The sequence below is a fragment of the Pyxicephalus adspersus genome, chromosome 6 (genome assembly GCF_032062135.1).
Source record: "Pyxicephalus adspersus chromosome 6, UCB_Pads_2.0, whole genome shotgun sequence".
In the NCBI taxonomy this organism is placed as follows: Eukaryota; Metazoa; Chordata; class Amphibia; order Anura; family Pyxicephalidae; genus Pyxicephalus; species Pyxicephalus adspersus.
The window spans coordinates 13,833,567-13,849,999 of record NC_092863.1 but is presented as its reverse complement, the minus strand read 5'-3'; the positions used below and the strand labels follow the sequence as shown (position 1 = coordinate 13,849,999).

The 16,433-nt window shown below is 37.3% G+C and overlaps 1 protein-coding gene across 1 annotated transcript in view; it reads right to left on the bottom strand.

Moving 5' to 3' along the window:
- C1QL1 (complement C1q like 1) overlaps positions 1-15,832 on the bottom strand; it is a 46,485-nt gene extending 30,653 nt beyond the window's left edge. The window contains exon 1 of the mRNA XM_072414684.1: positions 14,571-15,832. Within this exon, the coding sequence (XP_072270785.1) occupies positions 14,571-15,179 (609 nt within the window). The 5' untranslated portion in view covers positions 15,180-15,832. The remainder of the gene's footprint in view (positions 1-14,570) is intronic.
- Between the last annotated feature and the right edge of the window lie 601 nt (positions 15,833-16,433).

Below are 16,433 nucleotides of genomic sequence, written 5' to 3'. Positions count from 1 at the left end.
TCAGCTCTCTGTCATACAGATTTTTTTACATACGCACCTGTGGTCTTCTAGATGGGTAAATATGTGCTCAGGGCTCCTTCCTGCTATCCATGAAGTGGCACTGGGTGGTCTTTCTTATTGTGGAATACAGCTCAAACTTTCTGCATAGAGCCAAAACTCCAGGGGGTGTGTCTATGACAGCCTGGGCTTACAGGAAGTGAAATGAATGATGGTCGTCATTCATAGAAGACCAGCAGTCAGTGGAGTTTATAAAGGGTACAGTACTGTACACAAAGAAAGAATTAAGCTACTTGAATTGTTTAAAAGAAATCTGTGCAATTTTCTTTATTAAAAAATAAAACTAGAGATCACTTGAACCCTTTAAAAAGCCAGAGACATTGAAAATTAATAATGCACTTCATATATTACTTGGAAATCAATGTAGCATGTATAGAACTGTCATTTATGTAAAATATAAATTGGTAAAGGAAGATAGCCCCTAAAGTAAAAAGTTCATATAGATTTAAAAAAAACAACTTTTTAAAAGATATAGTCATTTTTTTTAGATTGGATTGTAAATGAGGGGCAGAAATTGTCCTGTCCTGGGAAATGTTAGGCAATCATCTAGAAGGTGCTTGTAGAAATGATCAAAAGCACTAAAGCTGTGTACAGATGATAGGTTATTATACTTAAGTGATTCACCATGCCTGATCATTATACAATTGATAGAAATAACCCCAGTTGTTTTCTAATGTGGAGGACACAGTAGATTGCCTCCTGCTTGTTTTCCTCCCTCACCTCTACACAGAACAGGTACATTGCTTGTTTGTACTGTCATTGGAAATGATCACTAACAATCATTTCTGGCAATGATTATTGCACATTTACATAGGCCTTAAACTATAACAAAATATAACAAATAAAAAAGAGAGGTAGACTGATAAACAAAACAAATAACTGAGATAGGTAGACTGATTTAAATATTAACTTTACATGTGAAAGGTAATATGTGGATATGGGCGAACAGGTACCGAAATATTAGTTTAGAGGGTATCATTCCTAATTTGTCCACTTGGAAGTGCTGTGTTAATTTGTATTCCCAACAAACTGCACTTGTTTTCATACCTAATAAAGATTACCATATCACCACCTAGAGAGAGAATTGAGAATTACACCCACTTTTAATCAACTCAATTGCCCTTGCTACTTCTTCTCCAGCATTCGTCATCTTAACCTGGTCCTTTTTCAGGTTCCGGATTTTCGGCCATCTTGATTGGCCAAGCCAGAATAGAATATTTGAGTTTATTTATTGCTGATGCCCATTTATGCTGGAATCATACACTGTGAGGCACATGCGCAACTCAGTGTACATCCTACAAAAGATTACCAAAAGGCAGGTAAGTTTGTTTACATGCAGAAGGGGCACCGCTCCTTCCTTCAATATAGGGCCTGTCTAATGCATATTAGACAGGCCCTATTATTATTATAATATTATTTTCAGGTCCTATAATATTATTTTCAGGTTTAGTTAAACTTTAAACTAAAGTAACTGTACATTCACCCATTTACACTTAATACCTTTCAAGTACATTTGCCAATTCCTAAATGTCATAAGTAGGGGGTTCACTTCTGCTTTAAGAATGTAGGCAGAGAGGGATAATAGTGACTAATATTCCTGCAACTAATAACTATTCTTCTCTTCTCTGGGTGTAAAGAAACCAAAGCGAGTATGTAAAACATGGAAGTCATATGAAAACTTATATTAGGCACTGCAAATAGAAACCAGAAATGAAATGAACTGTGACTGACAACTGACAAAACAGAGATGTCGGCAGGTAAAAAAGGGCAGAAACCTTTGGGGGAGAGGGAAATCTTATTCCCCTCTGCTATGGACTCTTGAAACTTTGCTTATGTCCAAAAGCGAGACATTGGGGTATTTGACCCTGCTGCCATCTTTCTTCCTTTCAGACATCACGACCCTGTCTGGCAGGGCAGGAGACCTGATTTTACCCTTATGTTAGGTTATACTTACAGGTTTGACTTCCTGAGAGGAGAAACGGCGGTATATCACTCTAGACTAATGGCCAACCTTTTCGGACCTAGGGACCACTAAATGCACAGACTGCAGATAGCACATGTGTGGGGAAGCTGTTTGTCACTCAAAGGGGAACAAACTTCCCCTAGAGTGATGTCATGATGCCAGAACCCACCCACTCTCCCATCGTAGGTCTGAGCCTGCCATGGGAGAGTGGGTGGGTTGTGTCCAGAGACATAACCCACCCACTGCCCTGAGTCTGCGATCGGTACGGGGACATGGTCTGCAGCTGTGGCTGGTGCGCATTGGCCAGAGCCGCCAACCACCAAGATTTTCTCGCGGATCACCAGCTGGCAACCACTGCTCTAGACAACTAACTGAACCAGGGGATGGTTGGACTAGGGGGTAGGAGGGCATTTTTCCCTAAGGATAGTATAAACAAGACATAGTAAACCGGTGACCCTGGCTGTTGATACTCCACCATTCATTCGTCAAAGTGAGACCCTCAGTCAGGGACACTGAACATTATTAGGCTACTAGCTCATTGTTCAGACGTGTGTTCACATTGGACCTGATTTATTTAAAACTTTCCAAGACTGGAGAATTTAGGCCATCACGGGAGAACCTGGGTGATCCAGCATCTTCTGAGATGACTGGTTGGCCATAGTGAAAAAGAAAGTTGACACTTGAATATGTGAAGGTATGTCGCAATAAGCCATGTCCATTAGGTGCATCTAACTTTTATTAATCCCGTATTCTTTAGCCTACAGAAATCTGTCCCAACAAGCTGGTTGAGTTTGGTCCCTGGGCTTAAGTTTTCCCCTCTACCCAAAAACCCTCCTCAAATGCTCTTTGGTAAAGAGACTGCAAGAGTTTTTGGGGTTTTTTTGCCTTTAAAAATTACATTTAGTAATGTATTAATAAATACAGGGGTGTGCTAATGTGTCTTTATTACATGCTGGTATTGATGTTTAGACACTCTTCATGGGAAATATTTAGCAGTTTCACTCATTACCATCTCTGAGCAATTTCTCAACTCATTTTCACCGAATTCCAGATAAGACAAAAATAGCCCAATAAAATCAAAGAATGGTGATTCATAAAAGCTTTCTAGGCAAATGTGTTCTATACAACCTTTACCTAATGTAAAGTATTTGTTTTATCAGCTGAGGAAAGCAGGAAAAGAATATTTCTTTAATATCTTGTTTTATTTATGATTTCACCTCTCAGTTATAGATTTTGTGTTGATGAAATCAAGCCTAACTATTTCTTTCTTATACTGTTTGTTTAGGCAAAATTTGTTTAAACTTTTTTATTTGCTTTAGAGTATTTAGTGTGGTTTAGTTTGATATATTTATTTTTTTGTATGTGTACCTAATTATTATACTATGTATGGTCATTTTAAATTTTTACTGTTTGTTTCTTTTATTTTCTGCTGGAAAATTATAAAATAATGATTTTGAATTAGGGGCCATTTCCATTTTTTATATTGCAGTGACATAATCTCTGTAAAGCCAACTGCATCCATAAAAAACACCTAAATGTTGCCTTGCATTGGCTCTCCGTTGGATCAAAATTACAGAATTGCTCCATTTTGGCATTTTACTTTCTCCCTTACCTTTTTTACCATTCATTTATTTTCATCAATTTAATGTTGCTTCGGTCTATTGTAAACGGCAGTGAAAAGAAATACAAAGAATAGCAAATATTCTGGTGTTTTTATAAATATGTTTCAAATTGTTCCAACAAGGTCATCTAATAATGTCTGGTTGGTCATCCCAAGGCAGAAAAGTAAAGGACATTGAGGAATATTTTATTTCTAGTCGACTTCCGATTTGCATTTGAAGGTAATTAAAAATAAAACCTGCTCCTGATCAGTCATAACCTACCCTCAATTGTGGATAGAATGGATATGTTGGTAATTATTGATCCAACTGACATTCTAATCACAAACTGGACTTTTGGCCAATTAATAAGTGAACACAAATTTAATCGGCTCGGTGCAAAATTGGCAGAAGATTTGCTTGTGTGTAATAAATTTAAGGATGTCTGCAAATCTTGGATAATAGGCATTCAATTTAGCCACCGGCCCATCATTCTAGTGCTGAGAGATGAAAAAACTGAGGACTTGGGTCTTTTCTACTGATATCTATTGCTCTATTTACTAAAGCACCTTGCCCCAGGCTTTCTAAGCTATACACAACAGTAGCACCTAATTAGTGATTATACAGGTAGCTTCAGCTTTGCAGCACGGTGAAAAGTGACATGAGGCTGAGAAAAAAAATAAAAAAAAAAACACCAACAACAGCTGTGGCTTTGAAACGCCATTCTAACTGTACAACTACTATAGAAATATACTATTCACAACAGGAGGGAGCATATTGCAGCTAGACTGCAGAGCAGGAACCATAGGTGCCAGCATGGCCTTCCATTAATCACAGGGTTTGAAGTTTCTTGATAGCTGCAAGGGCGTATTAAAAGCTAAAATGTAGTGCATACAGTTTTTTTAACCTTCAAAGTGAAATTAAAATTGTGTATTTTTTTTTAATAAAGGTCATATGCTAACAATAAAAAATGTTTAATATATAGGTGAAAGTCCTTTTTTACCACTTTTTTACCACCTGTTATAATAGGATATATAGGGACATTGAATACATTAATAATTGAGCCAATACCATTGTCCTCATATATATAAATTTTAAACTTAGATAGAAATAGGATTTTCAAAACATTTTTATACATTGAATCCCAATTTCAGGCTCTGGCCCTGCTGCCCAATCAAGACACCCTTCCTTCTCAAGGCCCTTCCAGCAGTTTTTTTTTGTTTTTTGCTTCTATACCTACATTTTCTAAATGTTTCTGGCCACTCAGGTGGCAAACTTCTCCCTTTTTCCTCTATAGATCTTCTTCTAGCGGTGGGTGGTACTCCTCGGGGACACGGAGACACACAGAGACACACAGAGAGCTGAATAAGCTGTGGTGTGGCCTCCTCGGGGGCAGGTCCATGACACCCTTAACTCACAGTATGCCTTCAGTCTTGCAAGTAGAAGACTGATGACATCTAGTGGTGAAAAATAATAAACAGGTAAGTGCCAGAAATAATGTAAGTTTTAAATCCTGAGCTGCAGTCTACAATTCATTGAGCATCCTTAAAAACCAAATTTGTTCAGAGTAAGAATATGTTAATCAAACTGATCTCTTTTACAATAATACCTAAAAGTTGCTATTAAATATTCACATGCAATGACTTTTCCTTCCCCTATCAATGATGTAAAAACAATTCCCTATCATTTATTTATCTTTTGAGAAGTGAATTGAATTCTTCTAATAACAGAATTGGGTACTTTCTGTACTGAGTGCAGCACATAAAAACATATATAAGATTTACATGTTATAAGTGGATTAGACCAAAATAAGCTTCATTGTGCTTTGTAATCACATAACAATAACAACAATTATAATAGGCTTTCTTGTCCATGTTATGCTTCAAGAAATATTGTATAATGCAAATGGAACGGAAAATGAAGTTTTGTCTTCAGGAAGACTCTGGAATATTGCTGATCCTCTGCTCATATTCACGCCCAATGCCCATTCAATATGGCATTTCCAGCCTAGATCCTATTCTGTGTAATAATATTTTTAATAAAATGACTGGATCATTGCTTTTTGACAGAAATCGGGTTGATTAATTAAATAGTGGGGCCACGAGGCCTAGTCGTCTAAGATATTGTGTGTAATGGAACAGGAAGCGGACAAGAGGACATTCTGTCAGAGATTGAAATCTTACCCATCCTACAGAATTGGTGACATTTATTAGCAATTTGTAAATGTGGTATTCAGCCAAAGCAGAGGTCATACTTTTTTAAATTGTGTTAAAATTGTAGTTACTTTTTGAAAAAATGTTTCAGCTATTTGACATTATTTATTGGTGACAGCCATTAAGGTCCAACCATTCTAGCCAATCTTCCATTCTTCCATTAAAAAATGGTTCATTGAATAAGTATCTTCAAGTCAAATGTATAGGCCTGTAAGTAAGTTCGGGCCGAAGCAAAGGCAGGATCGGCTACTGTCCTAGTTGTACCCCTTTTTTCCCCACCACAGTACCTGAGGTAGGAGCCGTTGCCTCTGGCTTGGTCCTGCTCCAGGCTTTAGGTCTATGAGAGTACATATGGTACAAATGGGTTGTGCATAAAAAGAATCCTAAGCAGAATCTGGTTTTCCTCTTGAAAAAAAAGATTGTTGTACAGTATATCCTGTTTTCTATGTGTGCCAAGGCCTCATGTACATCTGCAGTGTGGGATCCTAAGCACTACTGCCTCTGACTTCTAGGCCCTGATTTATTAAAGTTCTCCAAGGCTGGAAAGAATACACTTTCAACAGTGAAGCTGGGTGATCCAGCAAATCTGAAATGGATCCGGTCCAGGATTGAAAACATTTGATAACAAAAGCTTGACTTTTCCATTCCAGGTTTGCTGGATTACCCAGCTTCACTGACGAAAGTGTATTCTCTCCAGCCTTGGAGAACTTTAATAAATCAGGGCCCTAGTCTTAGGGCATTAAAAGTTCTATCACCACTGTTGTTCTGTGTTTTCCTTGCTGGAGGTTTGGACATAGGGAAGAAAAGCCCTGTCTCTACCAAGTTGGCAGTGCAAAACAAGAGATGGTAAGTGAGTATTGGGAAAAATATATTCGGCAATGGGACCATCACAATACTGCTGACTGGTTCTTTTTCCAATACCAAGTCCTTTTTCCCCACTAAGAGCTAATTTCCTTTTTAAATTTCAAACTCCATAAATGTTTTATAAAGACGGACACATGATAACTAGTTCACATTCAGCTTATGATTTCAATAGGAACTTATGAGATCATACTGTGAACTGGCTGTATTCCCATTTCTCATGTGTATCGGGTCATCCGTAAAATGGCTCCTTCACTTGTGTAAATAGCAGCTCCCATACTTCTATTGGCAATGAAAAGAGCAATGAATGTACATTTAATGCATTTCCCTTTCATCTTATCTGCTTATCCATACTAATCACCAAGGTCTTAGCTGATCTTATCCATGAAAATTAAAATGAAAAGAAAAGAAAAACAATTTTATTGTGAATAATTACAAGGGAAATCTTTTTAACGCTTGTCATAAAACTGGCAAAAGGTCCAGATAAATACGTCAGCAAAAAATGACCATTGTGTGTATTTAGTGTCTGGTGAAATAGATGTGGTTAGATTTGGGTTAGTTGGAGCAAGTCTTAAGGTGGACACAGCCTATTTAATTTATTTCTACAATCTTCTCAGAATTTATCAATACTTGTTTATAATGTGAAAGCTTGTCTGGCTTTATTTAAATTATATAGATTGTCTAGGTAGGCCTTTGGGCTACATAGTACATCAAGACAGCCATGCATATTAGGTCTGGATTGTATCATCTATTTTAGATGTAGCTTGAAGGCCTACCTGGTTGAAAACTGATTGAATGGGATGCTTAGGTAGGTCCTAAGATCTGATAATTCTATAGGAAATTGTATTAAGGCTGTCTAATTGGATGCTAAACATTGTGTTCAGCTTTAAAAGATCAATCTATTCCAAATTGCCATTTCACCATTGGGTAGCTGTATTTGAGTTAAATATTCATACTGCTTCTCATATTTTTAGGATTTACAGAATAAATTTGATTGTTTCTACAATTAGTTGGAGGAGAAACCACCAGAGGAACCCTACAAATCTGAAGCTCCACACCCTTGGCCTTTATGAAGAAAATGATCAGCTTTGTCAAAAAGCCTTAATCACAAGCTTCTATAGCTACCTAAAATAAAAATTTCTCTTAAAAAGCATGGCAACAATAATAGGTTAGTATTCCCTATTCTTATATTAGGTTCATCACTGAGTTTAGGTTCCCACTACAGACAGGCTGTTGCAAGGAATCTGGTACCCATGTTAAGGTCCTTAGGATTTCTCGTTGTTTCATCCTGACAAATGATAGGAGATTATGGCCTGTGTTTAATATGGATCACTAGAACCTCTCACTTAGCATGGGTGATTTCCAAGTCATACAAAGCCCACATGTTTTAACCAAACATTAGGAACATTCAATAGGTCTCTCCGGCTACCTGTCCTGTTCACGAAGATTCACTCTCTCTTTAATTTACTCTTAGAAAGAGAAAAAAAATCTGAATATATATATATATATATATATATATATATATATATATATATATATATAAAACATACACACAAATATGTATTATTATTATTATTATGTAATATTTATATATACCTATGTATAATACACACACAAGTATCATATCTAGAGTTTTTTTAATCATTTAACATATAAGAGTCTGTGTGAGTAATATTGATTTAATTTCTTTCCTATCCTATTATTTTCGATGGATTACATCCTCCGCAATTTTGTTCTGTCTCCTGCAAACGGTTACAAACACTTGAGCTCTGTGAGAGTCTTATGGTCGGCTTCTGAGCTGCCAACGATATTGTTGACCAAAGTGAAGGAAAAGCTCAATTTTTTGTTGTAGGTTTTCCTCCCTTTGGTGGAGTGAATTTTTACCCTGTGCACAGATTTCATTGACTCCTTGTTTTTCATTAGTTCCTGGCCTTCTTGTCTGCTTTCTATCTTTATTGGATTGTTGACAATACCATTTATAGGATTGGAAGTATTTCTCAAGGGAGCAAGCAGGATAAATTAAAGAGTTATTAGCAAGAAGCCTAGAGACCGGAGGGTATTACCAGCACTAGTTGGATGCCAGTAAAGAGGTGCTGCTGGGGTGCAGAACGAGCAATTCATTTCTTGTCCTATTCAATTACAATGATATCACTTACATTTAAACAGTACACATGTCAGCCAATAGAACTAGAATTGGCAGAACTCTGTAAAAAAGCATACTTGGGACAAAACCTGTACAATATTTACATGCTCATTTGTGTATACAGCTATGATATTATTAACTAATAATTTAACCCAAAGAATATACATATATATATATATATATATATATACACACACATATATATATATATATACATACACACCGCACAGCCAAGAAGGTGACACCACTTACACCGTCAGAGTTAAGGAATAAAGTGGTGTCACCTCCCACATTCAGCCCTCTGATTGGGCAATGTAGGCGTGGTCAGAACGTCTCTTGTCCTTTATGCAGGATATGATGGGGGCCAATATCAAGATAGAATCAGGTTATTATACTACCTGTATGTAAAAGTACAGTAAATTATTTCATTTTCAGTTTTATTTCAGTTTTATTTCAGTCATTTCTGTAATTTCTTTCCTCTTACTCTTTTTAGCATGCTTATTAATATATTTCACTATTGTAAATACTCTTTAACATCTATACTTTTAAATACTGGTATCACCAAACGCTTTAGGAATTCACATCTTATTTCTCAGATCATATAATTTTTTATAAAAATTCAAGTGATTCTTTAGAAAATGCAAGTCCTCATGTGTTATAATTAATATATTAATTATAATATACAAAGCCATCAAAAAATGTTGGCAGCTTGAGGACAATGACCTAAAGGGTAATTATACACCATAAAATAAATCATTTTGTACATAGTTAATTCTTTAGCCAATGAAAAAGTTTAAAAAAAAAAAAAAGTTTATTAACCTAATATTTATATACCTATTTTTCTATATTCTACAGTTTCTGTCTATATATTCTATTGTATCCATGAATGTATTTTTTAAGAGGGAGACACAATTTTATAGTGGAGTCCCAAAAGATAGAGAAATATCATTTATAAAGCGGAGCATGTTTTGTGCTAAATAGCTTTAGGTATGGTCTATTACCTTTTATATTGCTCTTTCATTGTTGTAATATGTTACGCATTGCAACTGCATGATTTTTATAGATTACCCATATTACACAATCAGCGCTGTTTTACTCAATGTGCTTGTCACTACTGCTTCAGTTCTGAGAAGACCGCAGTGAATTGTGAGTGTGAAAGCAATACATTTGCTTGGCAGTCAGACAGATAAGAGATGTGGATAGGGAATTCATACCATTCAAGGGAGTTTATACATTCAAAAAGTACATTTCTTTCCACGAGAATAACAAGGCTTGGTGATTTGTTAGTTGTTGTTTGAATTTGACCTCTTCCCTTGTGGTTCCCCCTGTCTTTGGATTCTGTGTGTCTGGGCTAGTAGTTTTCTAATGTTTGGTATTTGTTGCCACGTTTTGATGGAGGGTGCTATTCCCCTATGGGCTAGCCCTGAAGTCTTGGAGAGTGCCTCGGCCTAACAATCAGGCGCTCTCCCTTAGTGGGAGTCTCTCTTCGGGAGAGCTCCCAGCTGAGTATCTGGTGGGACCTGCTTATGCGGTCCCAGAGAGAAAAGGCTTCGGCCAGGGGGGCATGTAAGTCCATTCCAGCTTCGGCTGGATGGGCTCAGTACTCAGCCCTCGTCTGGAGCTTTGCTTCGGAGGGTTTGAGGAAAAGGGTGGCCCTTCCTCTTTAGAGGAGGGATTACCAAATAGAACCCCAGTGCACGTTTTTTGCGTGGTGTTTTTGCACATACACTTTTTTACCGTACACGGGGTGTGTTTTAGCACGGATCGCGAGATTCGATAAAATAAAAAAAAGGAGTTTCTAATGTTGCCAAAGTTCAGCTAAAGCTCTCGACTTTTGGGTTGGATAAGTTTCAGTTCCTCCAAGGTGGCTAATTTTGAACTAGCCTATTAAAGCCCTCTGGACTTTTTTACTCTCATTTATTTTGCTATGAAATAATTTCTGATGAACTTCGGAACACTCTACTCTTGGGTCAGGACCACACAGCCTCATGTCTTCATACAAGCCTGAAGTCTCCTTGTTATACACTGGACAAAATTTTCAACAGAGCTGTTCTTGTCCTTTTCTAGTATAAGTCACACATTCTAAACCAGTATTTTATCTTACTAGCTCAGTTTGGACTGTGACCCATTGTCCTAAAGCTGACTCTTTACCTATGGACAATCTCAGACCAGCCTATGATACACTGTCCCACTCCCATGTTATTTTACACTGCTATATCTACTCTTTTACTCAAGAATATGTTTCTGTGCTGTCTCCAAAATATATTGTGGAATACAGTATGTCCCAGCGACCTAACTCTTCTTACCTACACTGGACTATTTTACACTTTCTGCTTTGGGCTCCGTTATGCTTCTTTGAACAATCTTCTTCTGTTATGCTTTTTCATTCTTCATATCATTAGCTTTTGCCATATAATCATGTGTCACCCTGTCCTTTTACTGTCTCTTGTTGCCCTGCTTAGAACTATCGGATGGTATCTTACCATAGACTTTCTTACATTGGGCCTGATTTATAAAAGCTCCCCAAGGCTGGAAAGGATACACCTTTATCAGTGATCCTGGATGATCCAGTAAACCTGGAATGGATCTGGTCCAGCATTGAAAACATTTGCTAACAAATAGAAAATTACTTTATTTAATGAAATCTATTCCAGTTTTGCTCAACTGATGAAGGTGTATTTTTTCCAACCTTGGAGAGCTTTAATAAATCAGGCCCATTTTTTTTATAGGGGATTTAATGACCACCATCATACTCAAATCTCAGCTTCATCACAATATACTAACAATGGGCCTTCCGTTGTCAAAGCATTGAAATATAAATTTTATGTGCAACCACTGAAAATAAAAGTGTATGCATAGCCCAAACTATTTTTTTTTGTTTTGGATAAAGTAAAGAGGGGTTAAAAACCAAGTTTACTTTTGCTGTACCGATAAATGCATTCTGTCCTGAAGATACAAAGGGAAGTAGAAAGAATATATTTATAGTGAAGAGAAATCCTATCTTAGATTTCGCAAGTACAGGTCTGGAAGTATAGAACTGGAAGATTTACTCTTACATCCTGTTTTGGTGATGGCTCTGAAATGTTCCCATCACAGCAGTCACTCGGACAAATAGGAAATTCTAACAAGAAGTGATGCAGACCGCACTATAAACCTAACAGGGTTTCTAATCTTTATTCTCTACATTTAAAGTAAAAGTTTTAAAAGATTTGAGGTATCTAATGGGAGATTCTAAAATATAAAACCTTCCGAATATATCTTTCTCAAATTGTAGTTTCTTAGACTGTTTTACACTAAGTTTGTCTTTATCTGTCCTAGTTCATTGTGTAAATCCCTCGATGATTCTGTAGACATTTTAATACAACACAGTTTTTGTTGGGGCTTGCTTTTGTAACATTTAAATTTATATTTCATTTTTTTACTTTAATCTTTTTCCACTTAAGTTCCCATTTTTTAACAATTGTTTTGCCTTAATTATACCCTAAATCTGCATTGCATCCTCACCTGAAGCCTTGGCTTGTACTGTGACATAGTTTTCTCATAACTGACGCGGTATGGTTAATATTGTCTTTAGACTTCTGCTAAGCTATCTCTTCCTTCAATCAACATAAGTATTGGGAACTTTTTTCCTTTTTTCCCATCCCATTTTATCTCTCCAGGTGTCTCTGTTTTTGGTTTTTTTGTCATTCCTTATAGTCGCACTCTTAGCTAATGCTTGTAAACCAAGTAGACACTTTATTTCTGAAGATGTCTTGCATCTGCTTTTAGGTGTTTGATGTGTTTGTGAGCTGGCCCATTGTCACTGTCTTCCCTAGGAGTTTCTATTGGTTGTCTCCTTGACTTGCTTTATTTTTGTTGGTTACACTTCATCAAGTCAAAGACAAATTAAATTAATTCTGTTATGAACCAGTCAACCAATTATGCCATTTTCTTGGCCCAGTGTTGTTCAACAAATAAGGGGAAATTCTTTTTAAGGTTTTACCTCTTTCCTGGGTACAGCTTTTGTAAACATGCTACCTAATCAGTCACAATGAACATTGTTTTGCCTACCTTGGTCTTACTTATATCCAAGGTTCAAATCTTGCTATTTTTCATACAATACACACTGTGTTCCTGCATTCTTGGCTGGCGCTTTCTGCTTTCTCAGGTCTTCCCCCTCTGTCTCTAGGCAAACTCTCTTTCCTACCATGTGCTAACTGTCTACCTTGCTCCAGGCTGCTAGTTTTTCTTTTCCTGTGGGTAAACTCATTTTCTCTGCTCCACTGAAGCTATCTTACTTTTATCTCTGGGTGATTTAAAACGTAAACGCTGGAGTGGAGAAAACCACTGTCCCTTGGGCGCTTAATTTAATAAGCCACCCATTGTGACCACAGTTCGCGTGCCTCAAAGATCTGCATGATTCAATGCTAAGGTGGCACTAACAGGCTAACAGGCACTGCAGCACATAATGTACTATTGGGACGCAAGACCCTTTAATGCATTGTGACGGCTGCAATGCAACTGCCCTGTGTAAGTTCAAAGCCCCCTTAGTTCATCTTCATTACTCATTCTCCCTCCAGGCTGCCTGGCTCTTTCATGGTAATTAATTCTGATAGTGCCAATCAGGGCACCGCTCCAGAAGAGATTGTACACAAGTTCAGTTCTAGGATCAATGCTAATTCCGAAAGAGAAAAAAAAAACAATATAAGCACTTTCCCTCTATCCCCCCTCTGTTTTGTATACTGCTGCCACTTTAGCATTCAATCAGTCCTCTTTATTCTAAATACCAATTAATTACGCTATATTTCAATCACGTAGATGGATGTTGTTTCAACAGTTAAATCATTTTAGCAGTTTGCAAGAGAACGAGAAACACCAAATTTCCAATTATAAAGTTGCCAGCTGTCTCTGACTTGTAGGGACCTTAGTTTGAAGGCTTGTCCCTGGAAATGTTTGATCCTGGTTTTTGCCCCTGATAAAATATTGCTTCTTTTTCTGCACTGCCTAGTATTGATTACTTCTTTTTATATTATTTATTAAGTTTCAGTTAATATATGTTTTATTAACCAGCCTTTATAAATATTATGTGATCATAGGCTATTTAGTGATCAAAAAGTGTCCCTGGGAATTATCTATTGTTTAATAAAAATGAATGAAAAAAAATCTATCTATCTATACATCTATCTATCTATCTATACATCTATCTATCTATCTATCTATCTATCTATCTATCTATCTATCTATCTATCTATCTATCTATCTATACATCTATCTATCTATCTATCTATCTATCTATCTATCTATCTATCTATCTATCTATCTATCTTATGTATGTGTATAAAATCATACAGTCTTTTACTATTCGTAGCTGTACAATTCTATCAGAATTGAAAGATAATAACATAGAGGGTGACACTTTTACTTGCATTTATGTGAGCTTACAGTGCCAGCGTAAAAGACGCGTACTAAATTTTACATTTTGAATTTTGAATTATTAACATGTTTATGTTTTGTTGTTTAGGTAAGGCATCTTTCTTGCATTAATGTGATATAGATGCCAGTGCATATATACAAATATGTGTATAATAGATGGTGATGTATACTTGAGCATGTAGTTCCTAGAAAATGAAGGGTCAAAGGTTAGCCAGCCCTGGTATGATAGACAAAGCAAGTGAGTTTGTTAAGATGGCATTACCCAAACACTTTTCAAAAAAATCAGATGGTAAAATTAAAAGTGCCAATGTTGGCATGCTTACCTGTCCATTCTTGCAAAGGTCTGCCCACATGCTGGTGCCGTCACCACCTCTCATCAGGACATGGTAGGTGAAGAAGTAGGTGCCTGGTACTGTACAGCTGAACCGTCCACTTGTTGCATCATAATTGTTACCAAGGTTGGTGACCACATCGTCAAATTTGAGGATCTCATAGCCCTCATGCGGGTTCTTCAAGCCAGCATAGAAGGCCACACGTGGAACTGTAGTATATGTAGCCGTACTAATGGCACCAGTCACTCCACCTCCTGGCAGTCCTGGAGGTCCAGGTTTACCTGGTTCTCCTCGTTCTCCTGGTGGTCCTACCGGACCTGGTGGGCCAGGTAGTCCAGGCTCTCCAGGTGGTCCTGGCTTCCCGGGACGTCCAGCCTTTCCTTGCGGACCTTGGACTAAAGTTGATGGGGCCAGCTGTCCTCTCTCGCTCAAAGGTTCAGCTCCAGTGCCTGCTCGAATATTTGTACTGGTGGTTGTTGTCCCAGTTTTGCTAAGGTAGGGGTCACACACCATCCGGCAAGTGCCCAACATCTCATAGTGACCATCGGAGCCCACAGAGTTGACCAAAACTGGAATGAGTATTACCAAAATTAGTACCATAACTACTCCAATTGCCACTGCCACCAAGGTCTTCCTCCCGAGGCCAAATGGGGCCAAGGGACGGGGGGACCCACGGCCGGGGGGAGCTATGGTGCCGGAGGATGTGGAGGAGAGGCAAATGGCCCCTCCAGAGAACAGGGTATGTGGTCTTTGAGGAGACCGCAAGGTAATAGCAAAAAAACAAAAAAAACAAAATCAGGTAAAAAAATCCGATGTAAAAAAAAACAGAAGACACTAAAATAAATATAAAACACAAACGGTTGAATATCGCGAAAAATGAGAACTTGAAAGAACTTTAGGGAAATAAAAGAGTGTAAAAAGGAATTGAGAAAGAAATAGGAACAAAAATGTAAGAGACGGGAGAAAACTGACACAAAAAAGTGAATGGATGATATATAACGGAACAGTGAAGAAAGCAAAGATTAAGGAAAAAAAAGGAATTGGAGAAGAGAGATAAGAAGGTGGGTAGGATGCAGAGAAGTGGGGAGGGGAGCAGGTGAATGCGAATACTTAGAAATGAAAGGATTAAAGTAAAGAGAACAGACAGAGAAGAGGCAGCAGTGACGAAGAGGGACAGAAGAGAAAGCCAGATAGAAGGAGATTACGAGAAAGGGAAAAGCTGCTGAGGCAAAGCAGTAAAAGGCAGCAGGGAATGTAACTTGTGAGAGAATGCTGTGTGCAATAGGAGTCTTATATATATGAGACAGAACAGTGTCCCCTACAGGTTAAAAAACAGTATGCAGCTTTATAAAGCATATATTCTAAAGGAGTCCCTTGCATTGTAGTCTGGGTTAGCTTTAAATATCCACACTAAATTAAAATAAATATTAAAAAAAAAAAAAAATAAAAAAATAAACCTTTATCTTAAATCTGAATAAATGAAGTGAATACAGATTCTGAAGTGAAAACTACTGCTTTAGGAAGGCAGAAGCCTTGTGTATAGAATAAATATACCAATAAGAATCTAATTTACAGACCCCACACAATCAATTCCAGCATTAAATAAATTTGTATAATTACATGAATGATTGTATGATTGTAGCATTCTATAAATGATGGGAGTGATATGCTGCAATAAAGAATACACTATCTCTGGCTGCAAAAAAAACAAAAAAACTAAAAGTCCCAGTGTGTGTGTGTGTTATTTTAAGATTGAGATATCTTACTCTTGAGGAAGTAGTTGAAGTAGTTGCCACTGCGAAATGCATTGAGAATAAAATATAGGCTACTATCTGATCTTTGTACAACTTTAGA